The 27,444-nt window shown below is 45.0% G+C and overlaps 1 protein-coding gene across 1 annotated transcript; it reads left to right on the top strand.

The window, feature by feature from the left end:
- The first annotated feature begins 2,187 nt into the window (after nt 1-2,187).
- On the top strand, nt 2,188-24,411 carry LOC149341411 (cytochrome P450 1A1-like). Its single transcript, XM_089541965.1, has 9 exons — nt 2,188-2,466; nt 6,638-6,817; nt 9,885-9,981; nt 10,125-10,280; nt 12,633-12,835; nt 15,999-16,124; nt 18,351-18,455; nt 20,325-20,456; nt 21,961-24,411. The coding sequence occupies exons 1-9, from the start codon at nt 2,316-2,318 to the stop codon at nt 22,323-22,325; spliced, it is 1,515 nt and encodes a 504-aa protein (XP_089398091.1). The 5' UTR covers nt 2,188-2,315; the 3' UTR covers nt 22,326-24,411.
- Nucleotides 24,412-27,444: the final 3,033 nt, after the last annotated feature.

Genomic DNA, 27,444 nt, shown 5'->3' on the forward strand with positions numbered 1-27,444 from the left:
CATCTTTATATCATCATAGTGATGATTATGTTCAAGCATTAGCTCGAAATTTTGAGCTCTTCGAATGGTAATAAAGTGTTTTTGGGAGTTTTTTTACTGATGTTTACTTCGTATTCTGTATCTTTGGCCCCTTTCCTCTGCACTCAGTTAAAATTGTATTCAGAATTCCTTTAACCTCCCTTTTCTCCAATCAGTTCACAGCGTACTATATATTCTTTTAGCCCTTCTCCGCTCTAATGTGCTCTGTAATAGGTTAAAATGAATGCAACCAGACACGCTTGATCTCGTCTTGTTCAGTGTGACAGGGTTTTTTGCACGAAATGCTGTGAGACGTTTCTCAATGACAGACAGAAAATGCGTTCTAGGACGCTGCTACATGTTTTGTTTTCGTTGTATTGCATGATATATCTTTCACCGCCTTAGCCAGCTGGAAATAATTTGGAGTAGGCCGCAAACGCCCCTGTTGCGACCCAAAAGAACACCTGCTGAAGGGAGGGCTCTATTTTCCCCTAAACCTTCCTGAGAGCTTGGCGGTTGTATACGACCCATTGACATGCTACATGTTAGACAGAAAGCAGTGAGTATGGATGATTCCTCATTCTACTCTTGCGTCGCATTGGACTTCTTTGCGTGCTTTTGTTCCTTTTCTTGTCTTGTTAGTACCTCAAAGCATTTGGTGAAAAGTGATTAAGTCTTGATGAAGACAAAAAAAAAAAATGTGGCGGAACAAAATAGGACGCAGACCAATACGGACGTATATTTCTTTTCTCAATATGTGTCTCAGGGTACATTGCATCTTTTTCTCTGAGGCGCTGTCTTTTCTAGCGCTTTTATCGTCCGTATCATGTCCAATCAAGTAGGCTAAGCCTTACCGCTACTGACCAAGAGTACACAGCAGTTTTGAATAAGGTTTCGGGTCAGTTGGTGTATTCCATCATATTTTGATATTTCACGGGCTCTTACTTTCCTCGATTTTTTGTCTTCTAGACACTTTTTGTTCAAACTTGCTGCTCTTCTTTTCAACGGAAGAGACAGGTAGTGCTGTTCTGAGGCAAGCACCTCGTGTGAGTCAAGCACGTTTAGCCGCGTAGGTGTGTTGTTTCTCTATTTATATGAAAGAGTTATTTCGGCTCACTCAAGGTAACTGCCGTAGAACAAAACGGTAAGAAGTCCATGTGTATGGTTTGGTTTGGTTTCGTGGGGTTTAACGTCCCAAAGCGACTAAGGCTATGAGAGACGCCGTAGTGAAGGGCTCCGGAAATTTCGACCACCTGTGGTTCTTTAACGTGCACTGACATCGCACAGTACACGGGCCTCCAGAATTTCTCCTCCAAAGAAATTCTAGCCGCCGCGACCGGGATCGAACCCGCGTCTTTTGGGTAAGTCCATGTGTAGACGTTTCGGACGAACCTCAGTAAATTATTAGAGCGGTTTCCTGTGTACAGTGTTCGCAAAAGTTTGATGTGGCAGTCTTTTTCGTGAAAGGTGGTTCACGGGCTTTAATGACCCAAAGCAACTCAGACTATGAGGGACGCGGTAGTGGAGGGTTCCGGATAATTTCGACCACCCGGGGTTCTTTAACGTGCACTTACATCGCACGGCACACGGGCCTCTGGAATTTCGCCTGCATCGAAATTCGACTACCTTAGGCTGGGATCTAACCCGCGTCTTCCAGGTCAGCAGCCGAGGACCACAACCATTAAGCCGGCGTGGCGGCTCGTCTTCATGAAAGAGTCATTTAATCCTTAGTACAAAAAAGTCTTATTCCTTGAAGTATCACGATGTTTAATGTTGTGCCTAACAGAGGCTCTGGGAGGGAACTGCTAGCCTTCGCCTTTCGGCGGGTAAATAAAGGCAACATACGGAATTTACTGCCTCATGTAGTAAATTCTCGGCCCGAATTAACCACTTATTCCAAGATTACACATTATTCGATGCAGCTTTTAGCCTTACCGAAGGGGCCTTACAGTGGTATTATCCTGGCCTTTACTGAAATCACGAATGTGAAAACAGTGCGTAGCTGGCCTAATTGGTGACGCAAGATCATAGTGCAAAAACAAGAAACTACGGGTATATGTATTGCATCGTCTCTTCCTGTATCCGGTTTCTTAGCGTTGAGCTTTTTTAATGATCAGGAATACATAGCAAATATCTACTATCCGTGGCAGGTGCTGTCTTGACTGCATCGCTGGTATTCAGTGCACTTGGAAGTGTCTGCGTGACAGCCTGACAAGGTTGTTGTAAGGGAAGTAAGTAAACCCTGCATGCAAATAAGTCAGCTCTCATACACCAACAGTGCTGCTTCTTTCTAAAAGATGCTGAGCCTGGGCGCATCTCTACCGACCATCTCCTGCATCCTGATTGGCGCGGCAACGTTGATTATATGGCACGTGGCACGCTTTTATCTGAGGGTACAGAAACACCCTAGAGGTCCGTTCCCCTGGCCCATAGTCGGAAACTTGCTCGGTGAGTGTTGAGCGGCGTCCACATTATCACCGTCTCGAGCTATGACACAACACAAGTGCATCATCTCGTGTTTTTCTAGATACTAATACTTATTACTTTACGAGGGTCCGGTAATATGTAGTAGCAAACCGAAAGAAGCACATCTACAGTCCCGTTCTTAGGGAATCGAACAATTTACAAGCTCTCAAGTCCTGGTTAAGCCATCGTACTTGGCCGGATAATTTGTCCGTCACATATGTCGAAAAAATTCCACATAAGACATCACTGAAAATCGGGAAACATCCTTCTCATCTACGTGAAGAAAATTTTGCTTCGTCTTTTCACTGAAAGCTACTACGCCGCAGCGCAACCTGGCGCTCTACGGACACAGCCGCAGCATTTAGGACACAGCCTTACAACAGGGCGCAGAATCCTGCCTATAATCATGAGGCTGCTGGCTTAAAGAGGCTCTTTAAAGTAACATTTTATCTTTTTATGTTAGTAATCTTGATGAGTTTGGCCGGCAGAAGAGAGTGGGTATGCCTGTGTGCGTGTATGCGCGCGCGCGCGTGTGTGTGTGTAATCGAGAGAGGGAGGGTTGCTTCCCACGTTCATACATTCCTGCCCGTCGTGCCAATGAACGGCGCGGGTAGGGCATTATTATTAATGCATTCGCGTTATGGTGGCTATGCGAACGAATACCCGGCCTCCGGGGTTTGTCTCACGAAGCGTGGAGAGGAGCAGAACAAGAACCTACCCTGCTTATAAACCCTGAGGTAGATTCGAACCCAAAGCAGCGGCGCGAACAGATCATCTTCGCATGCCGCCGCTTTAGGCCACTCGGCCATTGCCAGAGCCTTTCGCCCTGAGTGTTGGCCAGCCTCTTGTGCTGTGCTGTAGATATCATCGTCTTAATCAACTTCCATCCGTGTACGAGTCAGTCCAAACGCAAATACCGCATACGCATTTGCCCCCCCCCCCCCCCCCCCCCCCCCCCCCCCCACCCCACCCCCCCCCCATCTAAAAAAAAGCGCAATGTAGCGCCACCTGTCGAGTATAGCGGAACTCGCATAGAACAGCGGGAGATTTGAGCCACCTAGCAGAGTCAAAAAAGGACGCGAGGAAGGGCTCTCTCTTGTTGTTGTTAGTGGCTATTTATTAATAAAAAATAAAACTTGAAAGAACAGATGTTGCCAGCCGCGGCATTAGCCATCGAAACCTGAGGCACCTGAGCTGCGGCTAGCGGGAATAAATGGACAGGGAGAGGGAAAGAAAGGAGGGAGCGATAGTAAGAAAGGATAGGGTAGGGAGGAAATCATGGCGGCAATAGTCAGCGTCGGCTATATGACGAACATGCAGTCTCTCACAAGGAACGCCGGGAGGTTCGAACCACTGAGCACGCAGTCTCTCACACGGAACGGGGGTGATTTGAACCACTGTAGCTAGGGAGAAAAAAAAACGAACATTGTAATCGGTGTGAGTGAAAGATTTCGTTAACACAAAGCCACTGTACTTTCATAAAGAGTAGAATGGGCAGAAAAAACAAACAAACTCAAAAGAAAGTTGCCCATGACGTAAAAGGCACCGCTCGAAACACAAGCCAAAACGAAGAGGACACCACAAAACGAAGATGACACGCATCCTCTTCGTTTTGTCCCGTGTTTTGAGCGCTACATTTTTCGTCATGGTTTAGCAACTCGCCCAAGCAGCTACCCTTATAAAGTTGCCCAGCCCGCCGTTAGGCGTGGGTTAGCCACAGCAGCACGGCGAATTTTCCGCAGAGGCATCAGTCGTTCCTCATTGTGTGTCAACGAGAGTTTGGGCCGACCTGTTTGTCTTTATTTTTCAAGAACATCACTTCAAATGCTGGTTGCGGTCTTTTACGAAAGAAAAAGAAAGAAAAGAAATGCACACTCCAAGCCACGGGGAAGGTTTGGCGTGTTCAGTTTTTTGTTTTTAATTTTTCAGGCTATGCCTCGTGTACGCCCTTCTGGCCCCTGCGGAACCCCCTTTCTACAAGTGATGTCACTGTGTCGCGGACGATCGTCGATTTATTTTGTGCTCCATCTTTCATTGCTTAGCTTGCTATATAATCCGGATATAGGCGGGGATATAATCACTGCGCAACATTTAAAGCGAGAGCCCTTGCTTGTTTTGTAGTCGCAGCTGTATGGGCGGGTCAACAGCTGCGACGTGCGGCAGGTGCGGCAGCACCTAGATAACGGCGGACCTGGTTTCTTCCTTCCTTTCTTTCCTTCTTTCTTTCCTTCTTTCTTCCTTTCTTTCTTTCCTTCTTTCTTCCTTTCTTTCTTTCCTTCTTTCTTTCCTTCTTTCTTTCCTTCTTTCTTTCCTTCTACCTTTCTTTCTTTCCTTCTTTCTCTCTTTCTTTCCTTCTCTCTTTTTCCTTTCCTTCTTTCTTTCTTTCTTTTGCTTTCTTCGCACTCTTTTAGTCGCATTTAGGCCACGCTGATGTGTTGTCTCTTGTGCTCGTCACCGCCAAGTCTCACTATGCACCCTCCCAGGGAGCGGAGTCATGGGCAACTCTTGCGGTTACCCATAATTAGGGCCCGGAAATTTAGGCATTTGCCTAAAAATGCCTATAAATGCCTAAACGAGTGATTTTTGCCCTTGCCTGCCTTTTTGTCACTTTTTAGGAAATGCTACCTATTTAACCGCAATTTTTGCCTATAAATGCCTAAATCCGGCACTTCGGTCCTCGGTGACGTTTTTAAATTTTGAGACATATGTCTGTGTATGGTGAAAGGCACGCGCCGATGCACGCCGAAAAGGCGCTGGTCTCGGCGAACGTTTTTCTCGAATTGTAACTTGAACGTAGTGTAACGAAGTGTTTATCTCGAAGTGTAGCAAGAGGCGAGTTTGGAAAGAGACCTGAGATACATTCGTGCAATCTTCTCAACATTGACGGAAAGAATGACAAAGTTGGAAAAGGCTGGACTCAATAGATGAATCGCTGAAGGAAGTGGCAGAAGTATCAGCAGCACTTCGGGGACTGGGAGGAAACGACACTACTGCTTCTACGATGATGCAACAATTGGTAGAAAAAAATAGATGCCTAGAAACAATTTCCCAAATCAGAATCTTTCTACGCGGAGACGATACGGGCACATCACCTGAAGGCCTAAGCCTTTATCAACTCTCACGTTTTAGGTTCGCGCCACTAAGTTCATGCGATGTCCAAAGAAGCCTTTTAAGGTACAAAACTATGCTTAGCGAAAACCGAAGGAGCTTCACGCTCGAAAACCTGAGAATGTGCTTTATTGCTACAGTTGAGGACTCCGTACGCTCCATGCTTGACTTATAAATCTTGTACTTCTGAATAAAGAGTATTATTCAAAGCGCCTATTTTTGCTTTATAGAGCCTATTTCAGTGTTTTTTAGAGCCTAGATTCCAGCCTATTTCGGGGTTCTTTAGTGCCTAAATTTCCGGGCCCTACCCATAATCAACCCTTCCGAAAATGACGGAGATAAACAGTGCAGACAAATCTGTACTCTGCCGCACACTAGCACACTAGACAAATATCATCCTTCGCGAAGACCGCTCGTGCTGTGCGCGCTAACGCCATTTCCACTCTACACAAGATGAAGCAACTACTGCAGCAGCTATCGTGGTTGCGACCGTGACATCATATCAGGGTGACTCCCTCGCTTTTTATTGGTCAGTGAGCGTTACGAAGAATATATTTAGAAAAAAATTTATTTACATATGTACACTTGCCAAAGCTATCGGATATATTGACATTCACAAGTAGACATGACGCTGAACATGTAAGCATATTTGAGTAACTAGCAGGAACTGGCTGTGAATAGATTTACACTGAAAATTACGTGTGTCTGGACTCTTGGATACATGGTGTTTTAACCAGGAGGTTTGGCGTGTTAAGCTGTTGAATACGATTTCTTCCTACATAGTGTGCTTTTGTCACTAGGCAAGTTTCACCCCCTTTGCTAATTATGTTCACCCAGCTACATTACACCAGCCTTCATGCAGTAACACGAATTTAAACAAGCAAGGAAGAGATAAAACGTTTACACGTGATTGGTACCTTCCGCGCGTTTTTCTTTTTTAATGAGTGGAAACACAGGAGGCAGAAACTGCATTTTTGGCGTCGCTGAATTGAACGAGACACTCAGTTAACCTCTACCGTTGTTCAACCGTTCTTCTGCACTGCAGCCGTTGGGGAAAGGAAGCGCTTCAAGGACAAGATAATGGATTGGTCAGGCCAATACGGTGACATATTTACCTTCTGGATGGCCGAAAAGCCCATCGTGGTATTGGGCAGCGGCCTCTTGATTAGGGAAGCTCTCGTTGCAAAGCGAAACTCCTTTGGTGGACGGCCCCCGAGTAACATGCGTAAGTGAACATCCTTCTTGTTTGCTACTCCTCACGTTCCGCCAAACTTTGGCGCTGCAGCACCAAAACTGCTGTCTTTGTTTCGATGATGGCCGATAAAGAGAAAAAAAGTACGCCGCAAATAAGAATAAGGGAATAATGAAAGTGCTAAAGCATTGTTCGCATTACTTTGTCATTTCCCTACTTTGTGCTGTAACCGATGCGCGTTTCTATTTTGTTTGGGAACGATCATTTTGCGAAATGGTATAGCGCCAATCCTTCATTATATTAAATTTGACTGACACTAGTCAGAGCTATGCTGATGCAGGTTCTTAGTTGCTTTATCTCGGCGCTCCTCTCAAAACAGGTGTATTATATAAACAGAGTACGCATACCCGACATTTCTGGGCAAAAACATTCTTCAACGGGAAATAGTTTATGAACTCAATTTTTGTTCCATTTTGAGATTTTGCCATAATAATCAATATATCCGCTGATATTCGATGAGCAGGTTTTCTTTTCTTTTTTTGCTATTATGTTTTCGCAATCGTTAAAAGCGTTCCCCATTTGTTTTCGATGGCAGTCTTTACTGCTCGATGTGAGCGACGGAAAAACCTAAAAAACAAACAAACAGATTTTTTTTACGGGCTGAAAAACTGGACCATTACCTTCAATGTTTCTATAACAGTAGCTTTCAATATTAAAAATATTTGAAATTGTTTCCCAAGAAGGCTGGATATGTAGTCGGGTTTAGAAAGCCGCTTGACACGTAAACTCAGTTCGCGATGCGCCGATGTCTTAATTATCGTAATTAAACAGAAAACCTAAGTCTATTGGTGACTGGGCTCCTACGACAAAGATCGGTGTTAAACGGATACTGAAGCAAAATCTTAAAATTGAACAAAAACACTGAAAATAGATTCTCGGAATGATTACACTGAAATCTAGACGTCACTTCTCATATTTTTCACCGGATAGTTTTATTTTCGATGTTTTATGAGCGCGCGTCAAGCCCTCCTGCCCGGCGCGATGGATGGATGGAAAAAACTTTATTGTTAATAAATTTCAAGTGTTCTTGACCCTTACGGGTCACTGGGCGCCGTGGTCGATCCTTGGTCCAGGATGCCGCACTTGACTGCTGCCATCGTGGCTCGGCGCACAAGAAATCGTTGCGCTTCCTCGTCCTCGCTGGCCAGCAAGTGCTCCCACTGCATCACACTCGGGTTGTTTATTCTTGGCTCTAAGTCTGCCTTAGGGCAGGTCCATGTGACATGCTCTAGTGTAGGTTTACCCTGACACCACGCACATTCGTCTGCATATTGTGTAGGGAAAATCTTGTGTAGTTTGTGCAGGTGCGGGTAGGTACCGGTTTGTAGTCTGCGCCAGTCTACCACCTCCTCTTTGGTGAGCGTTTTGTATGGGGCTGGGTAGCGTTTCCGCTGACCCCTGTAATGAGGTGGAGAGCGCGACGTCATGACACCCTCGTGCGACAGGCACCCGGTCCCGTCACGCGCGATGTCGTACTGCAGTTCGGGTAGACCAAGCGATAAGGCTCCCAACCTCAGACACTGCCGACGCAGAACTGGCGAAACCCGCGAGTAGCGATGGCAGTCGTGCTCCTGCGGGAACAGTGGGTGCGCGGGTGATATGACGTCTAGTCGCAGCTTCCACAGGCGGGCGCCAGGTGCAACTATACGGCAATAAACCGCGAAAAAAACGTGCTATCAGCTTTTTTCGCTAAAATGCTTGTCGCATTTATCAATTTTAGCAGTCAAGCTATTGTTTATGTTGAAGAGCAGCTACAAAAGTATGGTTCAGTATCCCTTTAAATCGAGGCGGGAAGTCTTGAGTGCTATATGTATGAAAATGGGCACTGCATGCTCAGCTGTTTGGAAATGATACCTCTCCTCGAAATTGCGCACCAACATTGCTGGCATTCAAAAACCCTTGTCGCACGCCAACGGCTTTGTGAACACAGCTGCATATTCACTGTAATCGCGCATAAAAATATGACATGTTGCAAGCAAAAATTTAAGTAAAACTCTTGTGGCTGGAACATTTTTTTTCTGCAGATCTGTTAAGTAATAGTAGATTGAGAATTAATTCAAAACACCTGTGGATGGTACTGTCGTTTTTCTGTAACCTGCATTGCCAACATCCATTACACACACGTTTAGGATTTGTTTAACTGCTCTTCGATTGAGGGTTTTAAAATTGACCACGTTTCTCTTTTTGGTTCATGATGCTGGAGTACTGAAAAAGAGTGCTGTTCTTAAAAAACTCTTGAAGGAAGGTTTCTAGCACACATTTGCGAGTTTTAACAGGTGACTGATTGGCATTCAAGTGTACTGTGCAGGTGGAGTTTGATCGGCGGTAGTGTTTTACCAAACACCCCTTTTAACTTGCATTTCTTCACAGCTGAAAAAGCGCCAAAACTTGAATAATAAATTAAAGAAATGCGTGAGTGGAGTACCTCCTATGAATTCGGCAACAAAGAAGGCCGCTTTGATTTCTTTGAACAGAGTGAGGCGACAACCTTATGTCGTCAGATATAGTGGCAATCGTTCCCCCAAATATCATCTCATGGATAAAGTTCAGCGCGAGCGGTCCAGTGACTCAGCACAGGCGCTGAAACACTCGGATAAGTGATGTGTAGGGACGCAAATGTAGAACCTTGATTAAACGCTATCAAGCCGACTTCTTCAAGAGGAAGAAGTGGGCTTGGGCAGGGCATGTAATGCGAAAGCAAGATAACCGCTGGTCCTTAAGGGTAACGGAGTGGATTCCAAGAGAAAGCAAACGTAGCAGGGGACGGCAGAAAGTTAGGTGGGCGGATGAGATTAAGAAGTTTGCGGGGATACAGTGGCGGCAATTGGCAAAGGACAGGGTTAATTGGAGAGGCATGGGAGAGGCCTTTGCCCTGCAGAGGGTGTAGTCAGGCTGATGATGATGGTGATGATGATGAAATTAACTTTACTCCTTTGCAAATAAGAATGCCAGAGCCCTCGTGAGAAGAGAAATTAATTATATGTAATTGATCTTAAAAATCCAAGTTCTTGTGCCTAAATGAAACATGTCTAATTTGCAGAAGATATGCGCAAGGAGAAAGAAGATCACGACATTCTCTTTGAAGATACTGGGCCTGCGTGGAGAGCGCTTAGGAAGGTTGCTCTTGCAGCAATAAGGTAAACGCATCTCCTACAGTAAGTTCTTTTTTTTTGCCTTTTTTAGGTGGTTTATTTAAGCCTTTTAGTTAAATAGAAGAGGTTCACTGTGAACTTCAACTTTTGCACGTTTCTCTAAGAAATTTTTTTTTTCGCCGTCGTAGAAAGCACCATTCCAGTGAAAACCTCGAGGCTCTCTGCTCTGAAGTCGTCGACGCATATGTAGACTCCCTACAAGGGACATCTGAGATAACGAATGCCAGAGATCCACTCATGTTCATCTTCTTCAACATAACGGCTGCGTCAACATTCAGCAAAAAGTGAGCGCATCTTCTTTTGCCCTGCACCTAATGCCCCTTACATGCCAAATTTTTGTTCCAAAATAAATTAACGAAAAAATTGAGATCAGCAGACTGAGCAGTAGTGAAGGAAGTACCAGGGGTACTTTATATCATGCTGCAGTAACATTCAAAAACCAAAATTAACGGTGCTCGTTGACAACACCTCCACATAAGCGAAGTACAAGGCCTGAGTGAAAACAAACAAACAAACAAACAAACAAACAAACAAACAAACAAACAAACAAACAAACAAACAAACAAACAAACAAACAAACAAACAAACAAACAAACAAACAAACAAACAAACAAACAAACAAACAAACAAACAAACAAACAAACAAACAAACAAACAAACAAACAAACAAACAAACAAACAAACAAACAAACAAACAAACAAACAAGCAAACAAAAAAAAATTTCTATATTACACGCGAACTCACCTTAAATATTGCCGCAAATAAAAGCTGTTACGCTCGCAGTACTTTTAAGGTGTTTGGTGTATAATTGCTACACAGATGCTAATATGTGTGCAGGTGTTAACGAGAAAGAGTGGGAAGATTTAAGTAAGCGTATGCTTCTGTTATATAAATATAAAGCACCAAAGATTACAGACCATTTTGCTGAAGGCAAGGCGGGGAGGAGGAAACCACTCTATAATTCTATGCATTGCGCGTCAAAAGCCATTCCCGTTTCCGCCGGTCCATTGTCAGTCCGGAATGGGCTGCGCTGTCGCACCACTTTTTGCATTGCGGAGCAGCCTTTTTCGTCTGTCTTGTTGCTTAAAAATTTGTACCCCTTTATCAATGTCGTTATCAGTGGAGAGGTCGCGGGGAATATACACTGCATGATCGTGGATCACCTGCAATTAAATTTTGAATAGACGTCTTGCGTAAACGGGGAAATCACCGTACCCGGAACGAACCCTCAGATATGTTCAACCCGAGAAGGCGCACCGAAGAAAATTCGGTACCAGTGTTGAACCTGGAATACAACTGCACGTGAATGAGTGAGTGAAAAAAAAAAAACATTTACTCATCGGCAAAAAGTGTGGGATTAGCGGGTATTCAGTTGTGCCATATGGCCGTGATTTGCTGGCTGGTGGCGACCTCTTCGGCTCGCTTGGTAGCCTTCACTAACGTGGTTGGATCCGAGCTGAGCAGCACATTTTCCCATGCTTTGAGTGAGGAAGAAGCCAAAAGATCTGAAGGAGGGGGATTCTCCGGGCAGTCCCATAATATGTGATCTAGGGTAGCTAGGTATCCCCAGAGTTTACAGTGCTGACTGTAACTGTGTAACGACTTCCAGCGGATATGTGTATAATGTGCCGCCTGGAAAATAGAATTAAATAAGAAGGATGCAGCAATAACACACGCAACATCTCTGCACAGGTGGTTCTTTCCACAGTTCAGTCAATCTCAACGCTCGTTTCTCACTAACGTCCGTTAAATGAGAGACTCAGCGGCTACTGCTCAGCGCGATCATCAATTTCGATGAGTACTAGATGAAAAAATGCTCATCAACGCACATTCAGTACCCAGAGATGGACGAGGCAGATCAGCTGCTCAATGCTATGGCATAGACCAGGAGGTAAAAGGCACGACGCACCGTTTTACGTCCACCGGGTAGGGATGAGAAACCTCATAAACAACGGTAAACGATACGCATGTGACGTGACCTTTTTGAATTAAAATTCTTTCATGCGATATGAAGGTCGCGACAGGCACCATCGTGAGATTATACATGAAAAATGCTTTGCTGTTCGGTGATCAGTGTTCAGTGCAGGTGCACTGTGGCGATCCGCATAGCATACCAGCATCGGGCGATCTGTATATGCATATCCTGCTCCTTCGCTGTGCGGTTGTGTCCACATTTGCAATCACAGTTACAGTTACAATTCATAATTCAAAATACGTGCTCCACAGAAGATGAAAGCACAGACATTTTGGTAGTAAGCAGAACGCCGCCCTTCGATGTCGCCCTGGCCGCTACTGCTGCTTGCAGCTGCTTACGCCACGTAGCATCGGCGACGCTTACTCGGATGATGTGGTTTGTTGGCTCGCTTACACAAAACCAGCCGCATTCTCAGTTCAAGAACACTGTGAAACATCACGCTGCCGGGCAGTGTTCACAAGAAACAAGGCAAAAGTGGGGCTAGCTCAGAAGCAATGCGCAGTCGCCGCTGCATGAACGCCGCGCGCACAGCCCAAGATGGCGCCGAGAAGGGCTAGTGCGGGATTTCATGCTTGGCTCGTACGGGACGCCACCAGCAAGGTAAGAGGGATCGAAGCTAAAATCGTGTATAGACGCCATAAACTGTTCGCTCTGACGCAGGTTTGAGCGGAACAGCCCGGACCTTGTGGAGCTGGCCAGCATCAATCGAGGCCTGCCGGACATGTCGCCGCTGCAGAGTGACATCGCCCCGTGGCTCGGTGTGCTGCACTGGCGACAAGAGAGGGCGTTCAGGCGTCACATGGGCAACCTAGTCGCACTGTTCAGCCGCCTGTACGACAAGGCCAAGGCCGACTACGTCCGAGGCAAGGGAGATGCAGCTGTCGGAGTGATTTCTGAAAAGTTGATTTCGCAATCTGAAGTTCTCGTTGTTATATGGCTACTCTTGGAGTTGCTTTCAGCCAGACATTGAATTACAGCTACCATTCGGCTTGCCATCGTAAGTTTCCTGCTACTAACGTATCTGGTAGGGCCGCCTTCAGTCGCTAATAAGTAGGCAAAAATTTTCGTTGCACCCTTTGTGTTCGGTCCGGTTTGGTCAAGGCATCTCCGGGCCTTATACAGGGTGTTGTAAGTAACGTGTACCCAAAGTATTGAGAAAGTAGAATGCATTACGGTTGAAAGGCGACACTTAAGAGGACACTGGACTGCTGGGGCAGTAGTATAGAGGGCATAGCCTGCTTTTTTACTGCGTAAGTAGTATGAGCTGCCATTAGGCGAAAATGCCGGCGTATGCCTCTGCCTGGACGCTAAGTGAAGCGAGCCCACGGCGAGCGAGCTGAGCCCAAAAGCAAGCGGCAAATGCAAACAGAAGGACAGCGGCGCCGAAAGCGAACGTACGTCAGCGGATTACGTCAACCAGCACGCGTAATCGTCTGATCTAACACGGGCGCGCCGAGGAAGGCGGAATGTGTTTAATGAAAGAAACACAAAAGCGTAAACAATAACCAGCAAGCCATAAAGCCAACCAAAGTAAAGCGAGGCATAATTGCAGCAAATGTAAGGCCTAACCTTAGCGAGGCATAAAAGTCAGCCAAAGTAAAGCGAAATTAATTGGAGCAACTTTCATGCAAGGGGAGGCAGCAAAACGGAACAGCATAGAAAAGAAAAGCATCATCTGAGTGTCTGTCAAATTTTTTTAGCTCTGAGCAGAGTGAAGGCCAATCAATACTATATGCAAAGCTAACATCATCCGCAGCTTAGCTCGTATTGCTGAGGGTCATCTAGAGCAAGCGACAGTACTTCTTTCTTAGTAAGAACGTTAATTAAACCTTAAAATTAATTCCAAAAAGCTAATTGGTTCAATAGTTTCAAGTAGAAAAGTGCATACGCTCAAATTAACTTGGAAAAGGCTCAAATATTAAAGGGGTCGCTTTATTCCACACGTTTTATTAAGCGCTTTTGAACTAACTCGAAGAAGCACGACATTATGAGCAGTCACGCGCACTGATAAACGGTGCCAGCGCAAACTTCAGCGCACCTCTGAGTCGTCAAGTGTCACGTACACAATGATGGTATGCGTACCCAGCTATCTTTAGAGTGTGCTTGGGAAGCTGGTCCGGTCGCACAGATGCCCTCGATTTAACGTGAGAAGCTCAGCCGGAATCTATCTACCAAGTCGCTAAGGGGGGTGGGTGGTCGTTTGGTGCCTATAGCTTTCGTCGGTCGCAAAGCACAGGATGGGTCGCAGTCGAAGGTGCACAGAGAGACGATACAGAGACTTCACACATACGAACACATTCGAAGCGTTAAACTTGAGACAGGCTACAATGCACGGAGAGATTTACAGCAGAAAGAGAGAGATAGAGAGAAATGGACGGAAAGGCAGGGAGGTTAACCAGGCGATGCTCAGTAGGCTACCCTACACTTGGGGAGGGGAACAAAGGGGAAAAAAGGAAAAAGAGCGGCAATGAAATGAGTTTTTCAAGTTTCCATCGACCACTATGTCACGGGGACAGAAGACGCGCACTAAAAACTTAAAGATTATAGACGGGAATACAACCCCGAGTCCTTTAATCTTAGGAGTGCTTTCACCACTTTCCTTTGTGTGGAAGGTTGTGTCCAAGGCCCCAGAACCTTGGACTCTCTTAGAGGACGCGAGTCCAAGCGATAGAGAGGAGCAGTCAGGAAACCTCGCTCTCGCTCAAAAAGAGGGCAGTCACAAAGGAGGTGCCCGATCGTTTCATCGTAACCGCACTGCTGACACGCTAGAGAGTCTGCCATTGCGATGAGTTTGGAATAGGCGTTTGTGAACGCTACTCCCAGCCAAAGGCGGCCCAACAACTTAGTATCACCGCGTGGGAGGCCGAATGGTATATGCAGTTGAAGCAAGAGGTCGAAGTGGTCTGTTCGCTTGGCGAAAGGGGTGTTGACCCCGGGAGTCGTGCGGCTGCGCTTTATTCAGAGCGATCGCAGCGCCACAGCTACAGGACGGGCTCTCCACCGGCGCTAAGTACCCTTATCCTACGCACGGGCTGCGTCCGTTGGGGTCTTTTACCCAAGGCGGGACACGCGCAAACACTAGCGTCGACAGCGCATACGCTCTCTCAACCTCCCTCCAGAACACCCGTCCCAATTGGTCAGGAGAGAAGGAACCTTCCAGAAGGTACGGGTCATTTCTCGCCCAGCCAAGCGCCGCCGCTTCCGAGGGAAGTGGAGAGGGCATTACTTAATCGTTTATTCGTGAAGTTCACCGGCTGGCGCGGGCACGCTCCTGTTCGCGGCGCGCCGTCTTCTTAAATGGGCGCCGATTTTTGTGACACCAAGTTAAGAAGCGGCTGCCATGTGCAGCACGCCGTCAAAAACAACAGGTCCCGGATCTTCTATTCCACTTTTCGCTCGTGATCTAGGGCTCAGAGTAAAAAGGAATGCACTGTGAAGCTATGCCATTACGGGAATGTGCTCAGAGAGTTTTTCTCACATCGTATTTCGATCTCATTGAAACATTTCACGAATTAGGAGTTTTTGTTGAGGTAGTTTGATGAGACCTACCTATTAAGATCGTAATTAAAAAATGAGAAGTGGTAGTGTTTGTACGAGGGGAATTTTAGCAACTGTAGAGCTGCAGTTTTAATATTTTTTTTGTGATATGCATTCTGCAAGGTAAGCCAGCGATTTTTCTTACTGGTATCCTGCGAAAAACTGTCGAATCATACTTTGGCAAATGCATATCTTAGTGCTCTGTGGTGTCTCGTCATTAGGGCATTTTTAGCTGCATTTTCTCTCCATCTAGAAACAAGTGCCTTGAAATTTCTGGACTGCTAGACATGACTTTCTGACCGCACTGACATCTTTTTGTATCTAACCGAATAATAAAACTTCCTCCCGCGGCTGTTTTGCGCGATAAGCGTTCGTAACGGGCAAGCTAGCCCGTATCGTGCCACGTTGTGTTGCATATACTGCAATCCCTGCGATGACAATTTCCGAGCGCTTGGCGTTTGGCATAAATTTTTCACTGTGACCACGCAGGATTCGAGCTCAACTTCGTGCACGCTCTGCTGGCAGCGAGAGACGACGCCATCGAGCAAGACAAAGAGGACGCTGTCTACTTGACCGAAAGAAATATGATGCATGTCGCTCTCAACCTATTCGAAGGTAAGTGGCGCATGCTAAGCACACGGGGATTTCGCACAATATGCGGCGCTGTTGCAACGCTGCTGTGATATACTCCGGAGTATGCCTGTAGAGTATACTAAATAAAATGCACTGCACCTTGATTCTTGAAAAAAAAAAAGATATAACTAAGTAAAGTATGTGTTTATTTTCTCGTCCTTGAGCAAAGAGTTACACGTTGTAGCTATCTGCCTTTTATTTCAGACATAAACTCTGCAGAACTGAAGTTTTTGTGGCAAGTTCCTTTATGCCGCCACTGACAATATTCATTTCCTGAAATTGAAACAGGTGTAATGTTCTGTATTTAAATTTATGCATGCGTACGGGCTTGGCAATTGCCATAGTTATTCTTATCTAAGGATTCCAAGTTAGCCACACTAGTGTGCCGTGGTAGAAAAATTATTAGCTAGCGAAAACCCTGCTCAGTATTCTAATCCTTAGAAATAAGGTCAATGATATAGTACCTAGTAAGAAACGGCGCGAAAATGTTGAATGCTTTTTCCTTTTTTGGATGGTCACAAAACCACCGATCTCTGCCAGGATGCCAGTATGCTCATTCCTTAAAACAGCGCAAAAGACAAGGACACAGAAAGAAAAGGCACACACAGCGCTGACTTACACAGCGCTGCTCATTGCTTTTACTACCGAAAGAAAATCTTTGCGTTTTGTTGTAATGGGCATATGCCTAAGAAAGTTGGCGGTTTTTAACGTCACTTTGCAGCCAAATTAATCTCAGTGAGTGGAAAGTCACAAACATGAAAAAAAAATCGAGATCACTGCGGTAACGCGTATTGAAGTAATGCGAAAGCAATGACGCCTCCTCATTTCAAGTTGATTTTTGTTTTTAACTGGTTCCTAATTACCACTTCATTCACAATTAATCTGTTTCAATTCTTTTCAGTTCACAAATAATTCACAATTAATTCTCAATTAATTTCCAGCGTCACTTAATTCACCTAATGTAGTATTAATTCACATTTAAATCACATTAATTCACCTTAATTCATAATGAAAATTACCTTTATTCACAATTAATGCATTTTAATTCACTCTTCACACTTTCTATAATCATCAATTATTGACTGGATTTCGATTAACTGCACATTTTCTCTAGTTTTGTCTCAGTATTCATTCCGGACTTACAAATTTGGCGCCATGCGTTGGCTCCGCCCACACTTCTGGTCCCGTGGTCTCATACTTCGGGTATTTTCAAATTTGGCGCCAATTTTGCTCTGTCCCCGTCCACTTTTTGAACATTTTTGGCTCTAATTAATTAACTATTCATCCGATTTAGAATTTTTCTTTTGCGCAGCATCCTCATATCATCCTATTTCGATTACAACCATTCGTTTTAACCATTCTTTTTTTCCGCGAACAGTAACGGAGTGGAATCAACTTACTAACGACGAAGTCCTACAGCTATCTGTAACATCATTCATCGGCAACCTCAGTGCACAATAATGTCCTCTGTCATGCATTCCCGTTTCCCATTTTTTATGACCTGAATTTAATATTGTGATCGTTTTGGTGCTCTTTCTTCATTTAATTAATTCCCTGTTGACCATGTTCACTGATGACTTGATAGTAGTGTATTTATATGCCCCAAACCTTAGTGTACTTTTTTGGTTGTGTTACGTCATTGAGCCTTTCATTTTTTGCTGTTGTGTCTTTGTTGGTTATTATTAATTTGTGGCCTTTGTACTTTTTTTTCTTAATATTTGTACTTACCTATTTTCTGTATGCTCACCCTGCGAAAATCCCTTCCTGGGATTGCAGTATTAATAAATAAATAAATAAATTCGTTTGACGCTAGCTCTTCTGAGTTGCCCACAACTGCTGCCGACACATTTTACGGCCACGACCCCGCAGACATAGCCTAGTAATGCTCTCGCATTAATGATCACATTCACAACTTACTCTGAGACTGCCCTGCACTCAAGCCTACAAGGATCCGGCACCTGAAGGCAGCGGGTCTTACACCGCGCAACCCGGCTTCATATACAGCCTGGACGCAGGGACCGTACCATCACTCCCAACTGGACTTCATAAAATCAGCTAACCTATGCCCATTACTTTAATCATTACCGCATCCTTCATCACACTTTCACCCATTGATGCCCTGAGGCAATATATCTCGCCAAAAAAACAAAAAAAAAAACATACTAAATAATGCCTAAAAAAGCTTTCCTTTGTTTTATTCTTTCGCAGCTGGATTGAACACATCACTCAGTGCGACTGACTGGTTGTTTTTGGAGTTGATACGGAACCCTGATACCCAGAAGAAGATCCAGGAAGAGATTGACGCACACATCGGTATGAATCTTGCGCTGATTGTAATAGCGAAAATTTGCCTGTATCCTTCCAAGTGTGCTAAAATAGGAAGTTCCCTGAAAGTCTGCTAGAATCATGAACCAATAAAATAATCATGTAACAGTTTTTTTAAGCATATTGAACCGCAACTGCTATGCGGTCAGAACTACATGCAGAAGCGTTATTAGCATAAGAAAGTATAAACTTTAATGACAGAGGCTGGTGAAGGCTTCGTCAGACTCACGACGATGGTAGAATTGACCCTTGTGCGTTAGCACAGATAACTGAATGGTTGGAATAAAGGGCGTAACTAACGAGCTATTAGGGTGGTCTACCGCGTGCTTGTCTTTTAACGACATGGTCGATCCTTACTTCAGCGTGCCACCCGTGCCTCTTTTCCTCCGTGGTATGTGCACGTCACCGGATGTATAGGGCAATTAGTTACAAACAGGTCATAAACGTCCGAACAACCAAGATCTCCCCGACGTCTGGAGAGGCTGAAAGACAGCGTCAGCTCCAAGCAACAAAATATACACTGCAGTGCGCGGTTTAGTGGATATGAGTGAACGAAATGTCCATATTTTTTTGTATTTAAAGGCCATCGAGAATATACAACTCTGCGAACACAAAATTGTTTCTTTAGTCCACTAGACTAGCCGCACTCAAACAAGATGGAAACAGCACAACAAAGAACAAACTCCACGCACTGCTTCCCGCGACCATCGGTTTTTCTCCCACGGGCCGACTAGTTTTCCGTTCGAGAGCAATTGGTCCGAGAGCTATAAATATTTTTCCCGTGCCGCAGCCGAGTATATCCAATGACAGGTTACTGTGTTCGTGGTGGAAGAACTCGGGCTTCAGCGCTCGCGGACAGCGATGAAGCATGAGATCGCCCGTACTTTCACATGACTAGAGCAGCGGCAAAACGCGGGTTGCGTGGACTTCACTCCACGAAACGACGGCGACTCTCACGCAACGCCGCTGTAGGAAGCTTCCCTTTAGTGTGCGACGCAGCCGAACTTTTCTACCTGTTGTAAAAAGATGAACCCGCCTTAGTTATTTCCTCCAAACTTTGGGTTTGCCGCAGGCTATTTCAAGGAAACTAGATTTATTCATCTTCAATATCGCAGCTTTAGCTGTTAATTATGCAGATATGCTACTGTGGCGCGCATTGATCAACACACCGTACAATAAGCATCTGATTTAGGCTTATATACCTTGTGCTATTTGAGCGAGATCAACGCGCACCTAAACTCGCGTCTCTTCAGTGTACACAATGCGCCCTCTTTCCCAAGTTACGACGCGGAAACTCCACAAACTCTGGTAAACGCTCTCTTGTCCGAGACAGATACTGCTGAGATCTCATCACGTTCTTCGGTGGCGTGGGCAGGCTGCCATCGACATCTAGCTCTGCCTTTTTCTCACGTTCTTCTCGTCACTCAGTGTGCTCCTCTGTGTTATTACACGCCTATTTCCCTTCGTGCTTATTTTGTTCGGTGTTTTTGCAGTAATAAAAGCGCGCAAAGGCATGCGTCGAAATAAAAAAAAAAGACTGCTGATTTGTTTTTTGCTCTCGTAAAGCGTGAAAGCCAGAAATCGCATAGTAGCACGGGAACTTCCACAAAGATGGAGAGGTCGGCCGAGTGACATTTCTCTGACCAGTTTCCACACACTTGGGATAGGCATGCATGAAGGAGAAAGATGAGAGCCTGTGAGGATAAGCGATGATGCTTGAATCCAATTACTGCTCACGCAGTATCCAAGGCAGAGCATACATCTCTGCGTACAGAGTATACACACTACTTTCAAATATGCATATAGTTATCAAAAGCTCCTTATACATTTACTGATGCATACGTTCCTCGTCTGCAGGTGAGCGGCGACCGAGGATTCAGGACAGAGAGCAGCTGCCTTTCACAATGGCGTGCGTCTTGGAAATCCTGAGGCTGTATCCTCCTGCATTGCTGGGTTTTCCCCGCAGGGCACAAAGCTCCGAACGGCTCGGCAAGTGGGCTCTCGCATAAGGAGCGTGTTATGCTTGCACAAACAGCAAAAGCAACGTGACTTTCGATAGCAGCTGCTGGGTTACAGAGCAAATGCTTGTGAATTGTATTGCATGCATAGAAGACATGCAGACAGAACTTTAATTCTAACGCGATGAAGACTGGGAAGTATTCTGTATAGTGCATGACACTTTTATGAAAGTAAAGGACAACCACTTGTTTATTTTGTAGTAGTACTTGTAGTAGTTACAAACTCGTCATGTAACACTTTTAGAAGTTTTATACATACCCCTTGCAGCTCCTCTTTATAGTCATCGCCCAGCCAGTCTGTTAATCGTATTACTGCAAGCTGTTTTATTGTTCAGAGAGTGTGCATGCGTCAAAGAAGTTTGGAGGTTGGTCGAAAAAATACTTGTCCAGAAACGAAACATCTGCTATTCAGGGTTAGCGGGCAGGTAAAAAAGGGGTATTTTCTCTTCTCCACATAAGCTATAAAAGCGTAACAGTCGTTACGCTTTATAGGCGACAAATATGCTGTCACGCTATCATGAGAAAAAGTAAGAGAGCCTTGCAAGCGCGTGCCAAACCATGCAGCAGGGCATGGTTTGGCACGGTAATACATGCCTCTTCACAAATGAAGCACAGCTTCCTCTCAGTGTGTTCACATCGACAGGAGTAAGCGGATATGCAGTAAAAGAAAACGCATAACCTCCTTTTCTTGTAGTCGCAAACTCATTTAAGGAGCGATGAAATGTTTTTCGCCTTTCAGGGGATAGAATTTTTCCCGAACTCATAACAGGTATTCATTTTGTCATCCACTGCTGCACTAACACCCTCTGGGGATCTCTCATTTCATGCACTTCTGAACTCTGGAGTCACCTTATTGAAATGGCAAACCTTTTTTTCAGGTTGTGTCGTGTTTGCATACTATGCCATGTATTCAGTTCCGTCTTTGCATTCTTCATTCTTTTTGAACTTTCCTTTCCTTACGAGTTGTTACCCTTGGTTTCTGTGTCCCTACGTCGTTCCGTAGTACACCTAGAACTTGGGAAAACAGGTGGACGGATGGACCCAGTGAGAAACAAGACAGAGAGAAAGGAAGAAACAAAGGAAGGAACACAGGAAGAAAGAGAGGAAAGAAAGAAAGAATGAACGAAAGAAAAGAAAGAAAGAAAGAAAGAAAGAGAGAGAGAAAGAAAGAAAGAGAGAAAGAAAGAAAGAGAGAAAGAGAGAAAGAAAGAAAGAAAGAAAGAAAGAAAGAAAGAAAGAAAGAAAGAAAGAAAGAAAGAAAGAAAGAAAGAAAGAAAGAAAGAAAAGCAGGCAAGCAGGAAGGCAGAGGGAGGCAGGAAGAGGCAGGCAGGCGGGCAGGCAGGCAGGCAGGCGGGCGAGCAAGCGGGAGGCCGGGCAGGCAAGTGATCAGTTTGGGCGTAACGGACGGCACACCACTGAAATCTTAACAAACAATTGGCGGTGTTCCACCGCCTTCTAACATTCTTGAATCGCAGGCGGGGTGGTAGTACCAAAGGACGCTATGGTGTTCTACAACGTCATGAGAGCGAACCGCGACCCAAGCCTTTGGGATGACCCTTGCACCTTCAAGCCGGAAAGGTTCCTAGATGGAGTGACGGGGGCGCTGCGCACCAAGGACCTGCCGCTGGTGCTGTCCTTCGGAGTGGGCCCTCGCAGCTGCGTGGGCGAGAAGCTCGTGCCGACGGTTCTCTTCTACGTGGTCGTCAGGCTGATGCAGCGCACGAGCTGGAGCCCTCTACCCGGCGACAGCTGCTGCGAGGAGCCCGCTCGGTGTGATGGCACGACATTGCTGCTGGCGCCGGTAGAGCGCCGCGTCCTTCTCACGAAGAGAAGCGGATGAACATTTTTTTGGTCGCGCCTCGTAGTCGTGCGCACATATGAACCTAGTAGCACAAGAATGATGCAATGCAGGTACTTACAAGCAGTGGCAGTGCAAAAGCAAACACATCGTGAGCCCTCAACAACTGACCCCTCCATAAGTATGGGTCAGGAGCAGAAATTTTGTTAAGGTACTCTTTTGAAGAGTGCGAAAGCCAAGGGCACCTGCGAAATGGTAACGGGAAGCGTGGAGCACAAGGTAAATGTAGTAAGATTATACAAGAATAATAAAAAAAGGAAAAAATATAAAGAAAGAACAAGACAGGTCAATGGGTAGGGTGAAAGAATCAACAAAGAGCAAGTTCGGAGTAATGTGTTTTTCACTTGCAGCGTTATTTTTCCTCTAACCAGGTGGGATATATTTTTAAACAATTACGCCGGTGCCGGAATATACCTGCAATATTCCAAGTTTTTTTTCGAGATGTTGATCCGTGCTGGTTGTAAGGCTTTAAATTTGTGGATTAGGAATGGCTGTGTATTTTATATTCCTTGCAGATTTGAGGAAACATCGGGAATGAATGGTTTAAGTTCATCGAGGTTACGATCAAATTCATTAAAACATACCAAAAGTGTTGTTGTTGATGGCTATTTATTATTAAGAAAAATGGAATGAAAAGACGTTTCTAGCTGCGACATCTGCCATCGAAACTTGAAGCGCCTCAGCTGCGGCTAGCGGGAATAAAAGGAGAGAGAGAGGGAAGGAAAAATATTTTTGAACGTTCTTTCCTGTGTTAGCATGGTAGTCATTTAATCTCGCGCTCATCGATTTTCCGGCTCTCCAGATATATGAGAGGATAAGCGTAGAAGAATGTAGATAACATTAGAAGACGCGCAATTGAAGCTAGTCTTTGTCACATGAATCTGATGTATAAATTTCGTGTTATTTTCAATGATACTTCAAATGCGAGTCAGCGCTCGTCTGTGGTGTCTCTTTTTTTTTTGTGCTTCCGTCTGTTTCGCGCTGCATGCAGCACCCACAATGAACTTTTTCCAACTCGCCCAGCTATCCATCCTTCTTTATATCGAAGATGCAATCGCTTGCCGCGCTTCTAGCAACAGAGTCGATTTGTAAGTGCTTGCCTGTCTTATATCTAGGTCGTGAGCATGGGGTTACTGTCGGCCGGGGGTTTCTGTTCGAAGTCATAGTGGGATATCTCTCAGTTTTGTGTTGCGTCTGTACGGAACCCTTGGGGCATCGTTCAATATTTCTTTGAGACTGTCGTTGCCAGTTAAAAAGAGGGTAGTAGTTCCGCAGAATATTGCTTAATTTAGGAAGGGCGTTCGAGTATTTTGCTATAAAGCCGCTCACAGTTGATTTTGGTCGCGTTTAAAGTACATCGGCTCGTTTTACACTGGTGGCTTTGAAAATTATTAAGAGAGTCCTGAGGATGGTTCTTATAGAATTAGGGTGATTTTAATGAGTGGAGTGTTTCACATAGTCTTCGTCGACGTAACATATTTCTCTAAGGCGCGTTGCCTGTCCTACACTGTAGAACAGGCAATCTAATACGCAAGCTTTATGTTTCCCACGTTCGCATTCTAACTAGTGATTTGTTTTCGCTGAATATGATTCTAAAAACTTATCGCTGGTTTTTGATATCTGTATGCGCACTGCTTTTCTGTTGCAATTGTCCTGCATCAAACAGCATCCATGTATCGACTGACTGCCCTTTGTATTTTACTGAGATTGGAGGTCCCGCCTATGGCTTTTTTTACCTTGGAACCTACTACTGTATATTAACGTCACACTATTACTATATATAACAACATGAAAAATTTTGAAACTTGAAAATTGAAATTGGTGGTGTGGCCATCAGTATATCAGGGGCAGGATAGTTTGTTGGAAGTGAAAATTAGTTGTACTGGTCCGGAGTAAAACGTCGGTTAAGAAAAAAATCGCCGGTTTGTACTCTTTTTTTGTTTGTATTGCGAGGTGCGGTGTTATGAGCTTGACGATGAGGCCGCGTGCTCGATTTCACTTATACGCCTGTCCCAGACAGCGGCTGGACGTAACAAAAGTAGTCTGACGTGGCAAAGCTGCGCGCTGAATGGACGGTGGGTGCCTGTCTTAGAACCTCCTGCAAGTCTCCAGAAAGGCCCCGCACAGGAACACAAACCTGCCAAAAAAAAAGTGCGCTGACCAGACGAGTGGCCTTGTGTAATGAAGTTAGTTCGACGACCAGCTTTAGCAAACATAGACCGTCGCTCGCTACAGTGCGCGGTCACTAGCAGAAAGATAAAGCAATGAAAATAGATGCCGTCACTTGATATTAAGACAAACAAAAAGATTTTTCAGTGCTTGTCGTGTCGAGGATACTGACATCTCGCTAACAAAACCGCTCCCTCTTTTGGTAACATGACAAGCTTCTATGAAGGCGTATGCAAGCTTATGCATGCGTATGACACCAAGAAAATAGACATTGTTTGCGTTAGGGACGCGCCAGTGTCGTTTACAGACATGCCAATAACTTTTGTATAGGTTGTTAAGCGATGTGCGTATAATGGTGTTTTTAAAGTCTGACGACGCAAACGCGGTATACTGTGTGAAACGCTTTGTCGTCTTGTGCATCGCAACTAGTATAGTCAGAAGTTGGCCCATGTCTCGGGCATGTCTTTTTTCAATGTTTATGTTAGTGCGTAGTGGTTTCCTATCGTAAAATAAACGTCAACTAGTGTTTGTTTACATTCTTCCTTTGAGAGGGGAGCCTCATGTAGGCCTACAATTGGGCATTTCAAAGAAACCCGATTTGCCTTTTCTGCCTCAGAGCATGCACATTTCGTCTTAGCGACGGTAGGAATTTTAGGAGACCGCTTTCATGTTAACGTATTTTACTTAGTCATTTAGGGAATGGTTGAGGCTGTGCGTATATCAAGGAGGGGATAAAGCAATCTTTGGCAAGGTTTTTTTTAAAGAAAGAAGAAGAGACAGCTGGGAAGGTCAGATGGCGACCGGTATCAATGATGATACCTTAATTGCCTGCAAACCATTCATTCAGTAGCTACCGACATCAACTGAACTCAACTGCTGTGGAGGACTCAATCACAGCACAACTGGGCTTTGAATAGCGGACTGCGGTTCGGTTGGCGGGAGCAGAAAGTTTCCTTGCCACAGGGGTCTAAGACACGTATAGATATTTATGCAGGTAGCCCTTTGAGTGCAGAATTTTTGGGAGGTTTTATTTGACAGCACATTGTGCGAACATCTTTCTTTATTCATTCAAGAAAGTGCATCGGCATGACAGCCAACTTAGTACTGCGTTGACATGGGCACTAGAGAAAATGTAGCGTCACCAACTGTCGGAAGCGTCATTAATCACCGGAGGGGCTTTTTTGAACATGAAGAACACTTACGAGCAGGATTTCGCGCTACAAAAAGTAAAACAGCCTGTCACTGAGAATAGCCTGCTATTCATTTCTGCCGCGGCCAAAGACTCGCATATATATATGCATTAGTTCGCCCACTAGATTAATGTCCCGGAAACTGCCCACCTTGTCAAGAAAATGAAAAACTTGCGAAACCCTAAAATGCCAGATGAAACGACGTGCGGGATAGCAGCCGAGAGACAAGTGGCGCAAGGCCTCGGACTCCTCAGTGCTAGGATGCTGCTGCTGCTTTTTCCACAAAAAGCATCGAAAGCTTCAAAAGCTTTTCGCTGATAAAAGCAGGAGTGGTACACGAGAATCAAACGCATAGCCCTTTTACCGTCCCGAGCATTAATGGAAATAAAGCACCATATCGCAACGGAAAGTTCCAACCAGAGGATAGCTACAAGTTTCAAGGGAAAAAAGAAGTGTGCGGGAGGCAGTAGGGTAGAAGAGGAGCAACGAACTGGTGAGTTATAGTAGAAACGTTCATAGCGCCGCCATATGGCGTCTTCTTTCATTCCTAGCATGTGCAGCGCGGCCTGGGAAACGTTGCCTTAGGCGCACACGGTAAATCACCTTAAGAATAAAAAAACAACGAACTTCACTACAAATATGAATGCTTCATCCTGTTTGTGTCAACCGTTGGGAAGAACAAACAGAGAAGACAGATGTCTGTTCCCAATAAACACGCTTACGACAAGGACTGGAAAAACAAAACGGGCTTGGTTTTTAAAGTTTATGCTCGACGTAGAGCTAATGATGCCGGGCGACGCCCTAATCACAGGCTTTGGGAATGTTGCGCAGTTGAGAATGCATGCGCGGAACCAAGGACACAAGCTGGCTTAGAGTAGCCGAGGCGAACGCAAACTGAAGTTTGCGAAGAGACGTATGCAATTATTCAGTTGTGAAACGGAAGAAAGAGGAGGAGGAGGTAGAAGAGGAAAGGCAGGGAGGTTAACCGGAATAATAATCGGTTTGCTGCCCTACGAACGGAAGAAAAACTAAAGAAAAACTACGGAGAGCCCTTGAGACTGCTTACGTGCTGTGAATGCGAAAGCATATGTGTGTCATCGTGGGCTGCTAGTTAACTTTATTTGTCTACTAGTTAATACTAATTAGTAATTAGTACTAATGTCTCAAAAGTCTTTAGATCAAAGGCCTTAGGTTGAAGGCCTTTAGGAAAGACCTCATGACATAAGCGTACATAGAGGGTGTTTCACTTAACGCTTTACGCAATTTTAGAAATAGGCTTTTTTAGTTAGATTGTTTTTTTTGGCATAGTAATCTCAGTGACTTAGAAGATCAGAATACAGCTAAGACGTGCTAACTAGGGGGCTGGTTAAGCAATATTGAATAGTTAACTTTTTAGTTATTACTGTTAGACTCCTTTATTATTGAGGAGCGCGTAGCCCACCGTAAGCAATATCCATATCAGTTTTTAGAATTTCGAAAATGCGGTTACCCTCGGCGCTGTGGCCCAAAAACGAATTTAGCCTTAGTCGCTTTGGGACGTTAAACCCCATAAACGAACGAACGAATTTTGGCTATTTCGACGAGCTACGTGCACTGGAGAGTTTGCTTCACCTGCTCTCACCCTGCTCTCCACCTCAGCGGCAGGTTATGATGGCTATGTTCCCCCCCCCCCTCCTTGTGCTTTTCCATGACTTCCCCTCCTCCTTTTCTCCCCTTTCCCCCTTCTCGATACCGCCGTCCCT

The sequence above is a fragment of the Amblyomma mixtum genome, chromosome 5, assembly GCF_055824585.1.
Source record: "Amblyomma mixtum isolate Tamu chromosome 5, ASM5582458v1, whole genome shotgun sequence".
Classification (NCBI taxonomy): Eukaryota; Metazoa; Arthropoda; class Arachnida; order Ixodida; family Ixodidae; genus Amblyomma; species Amblyomma mixtum.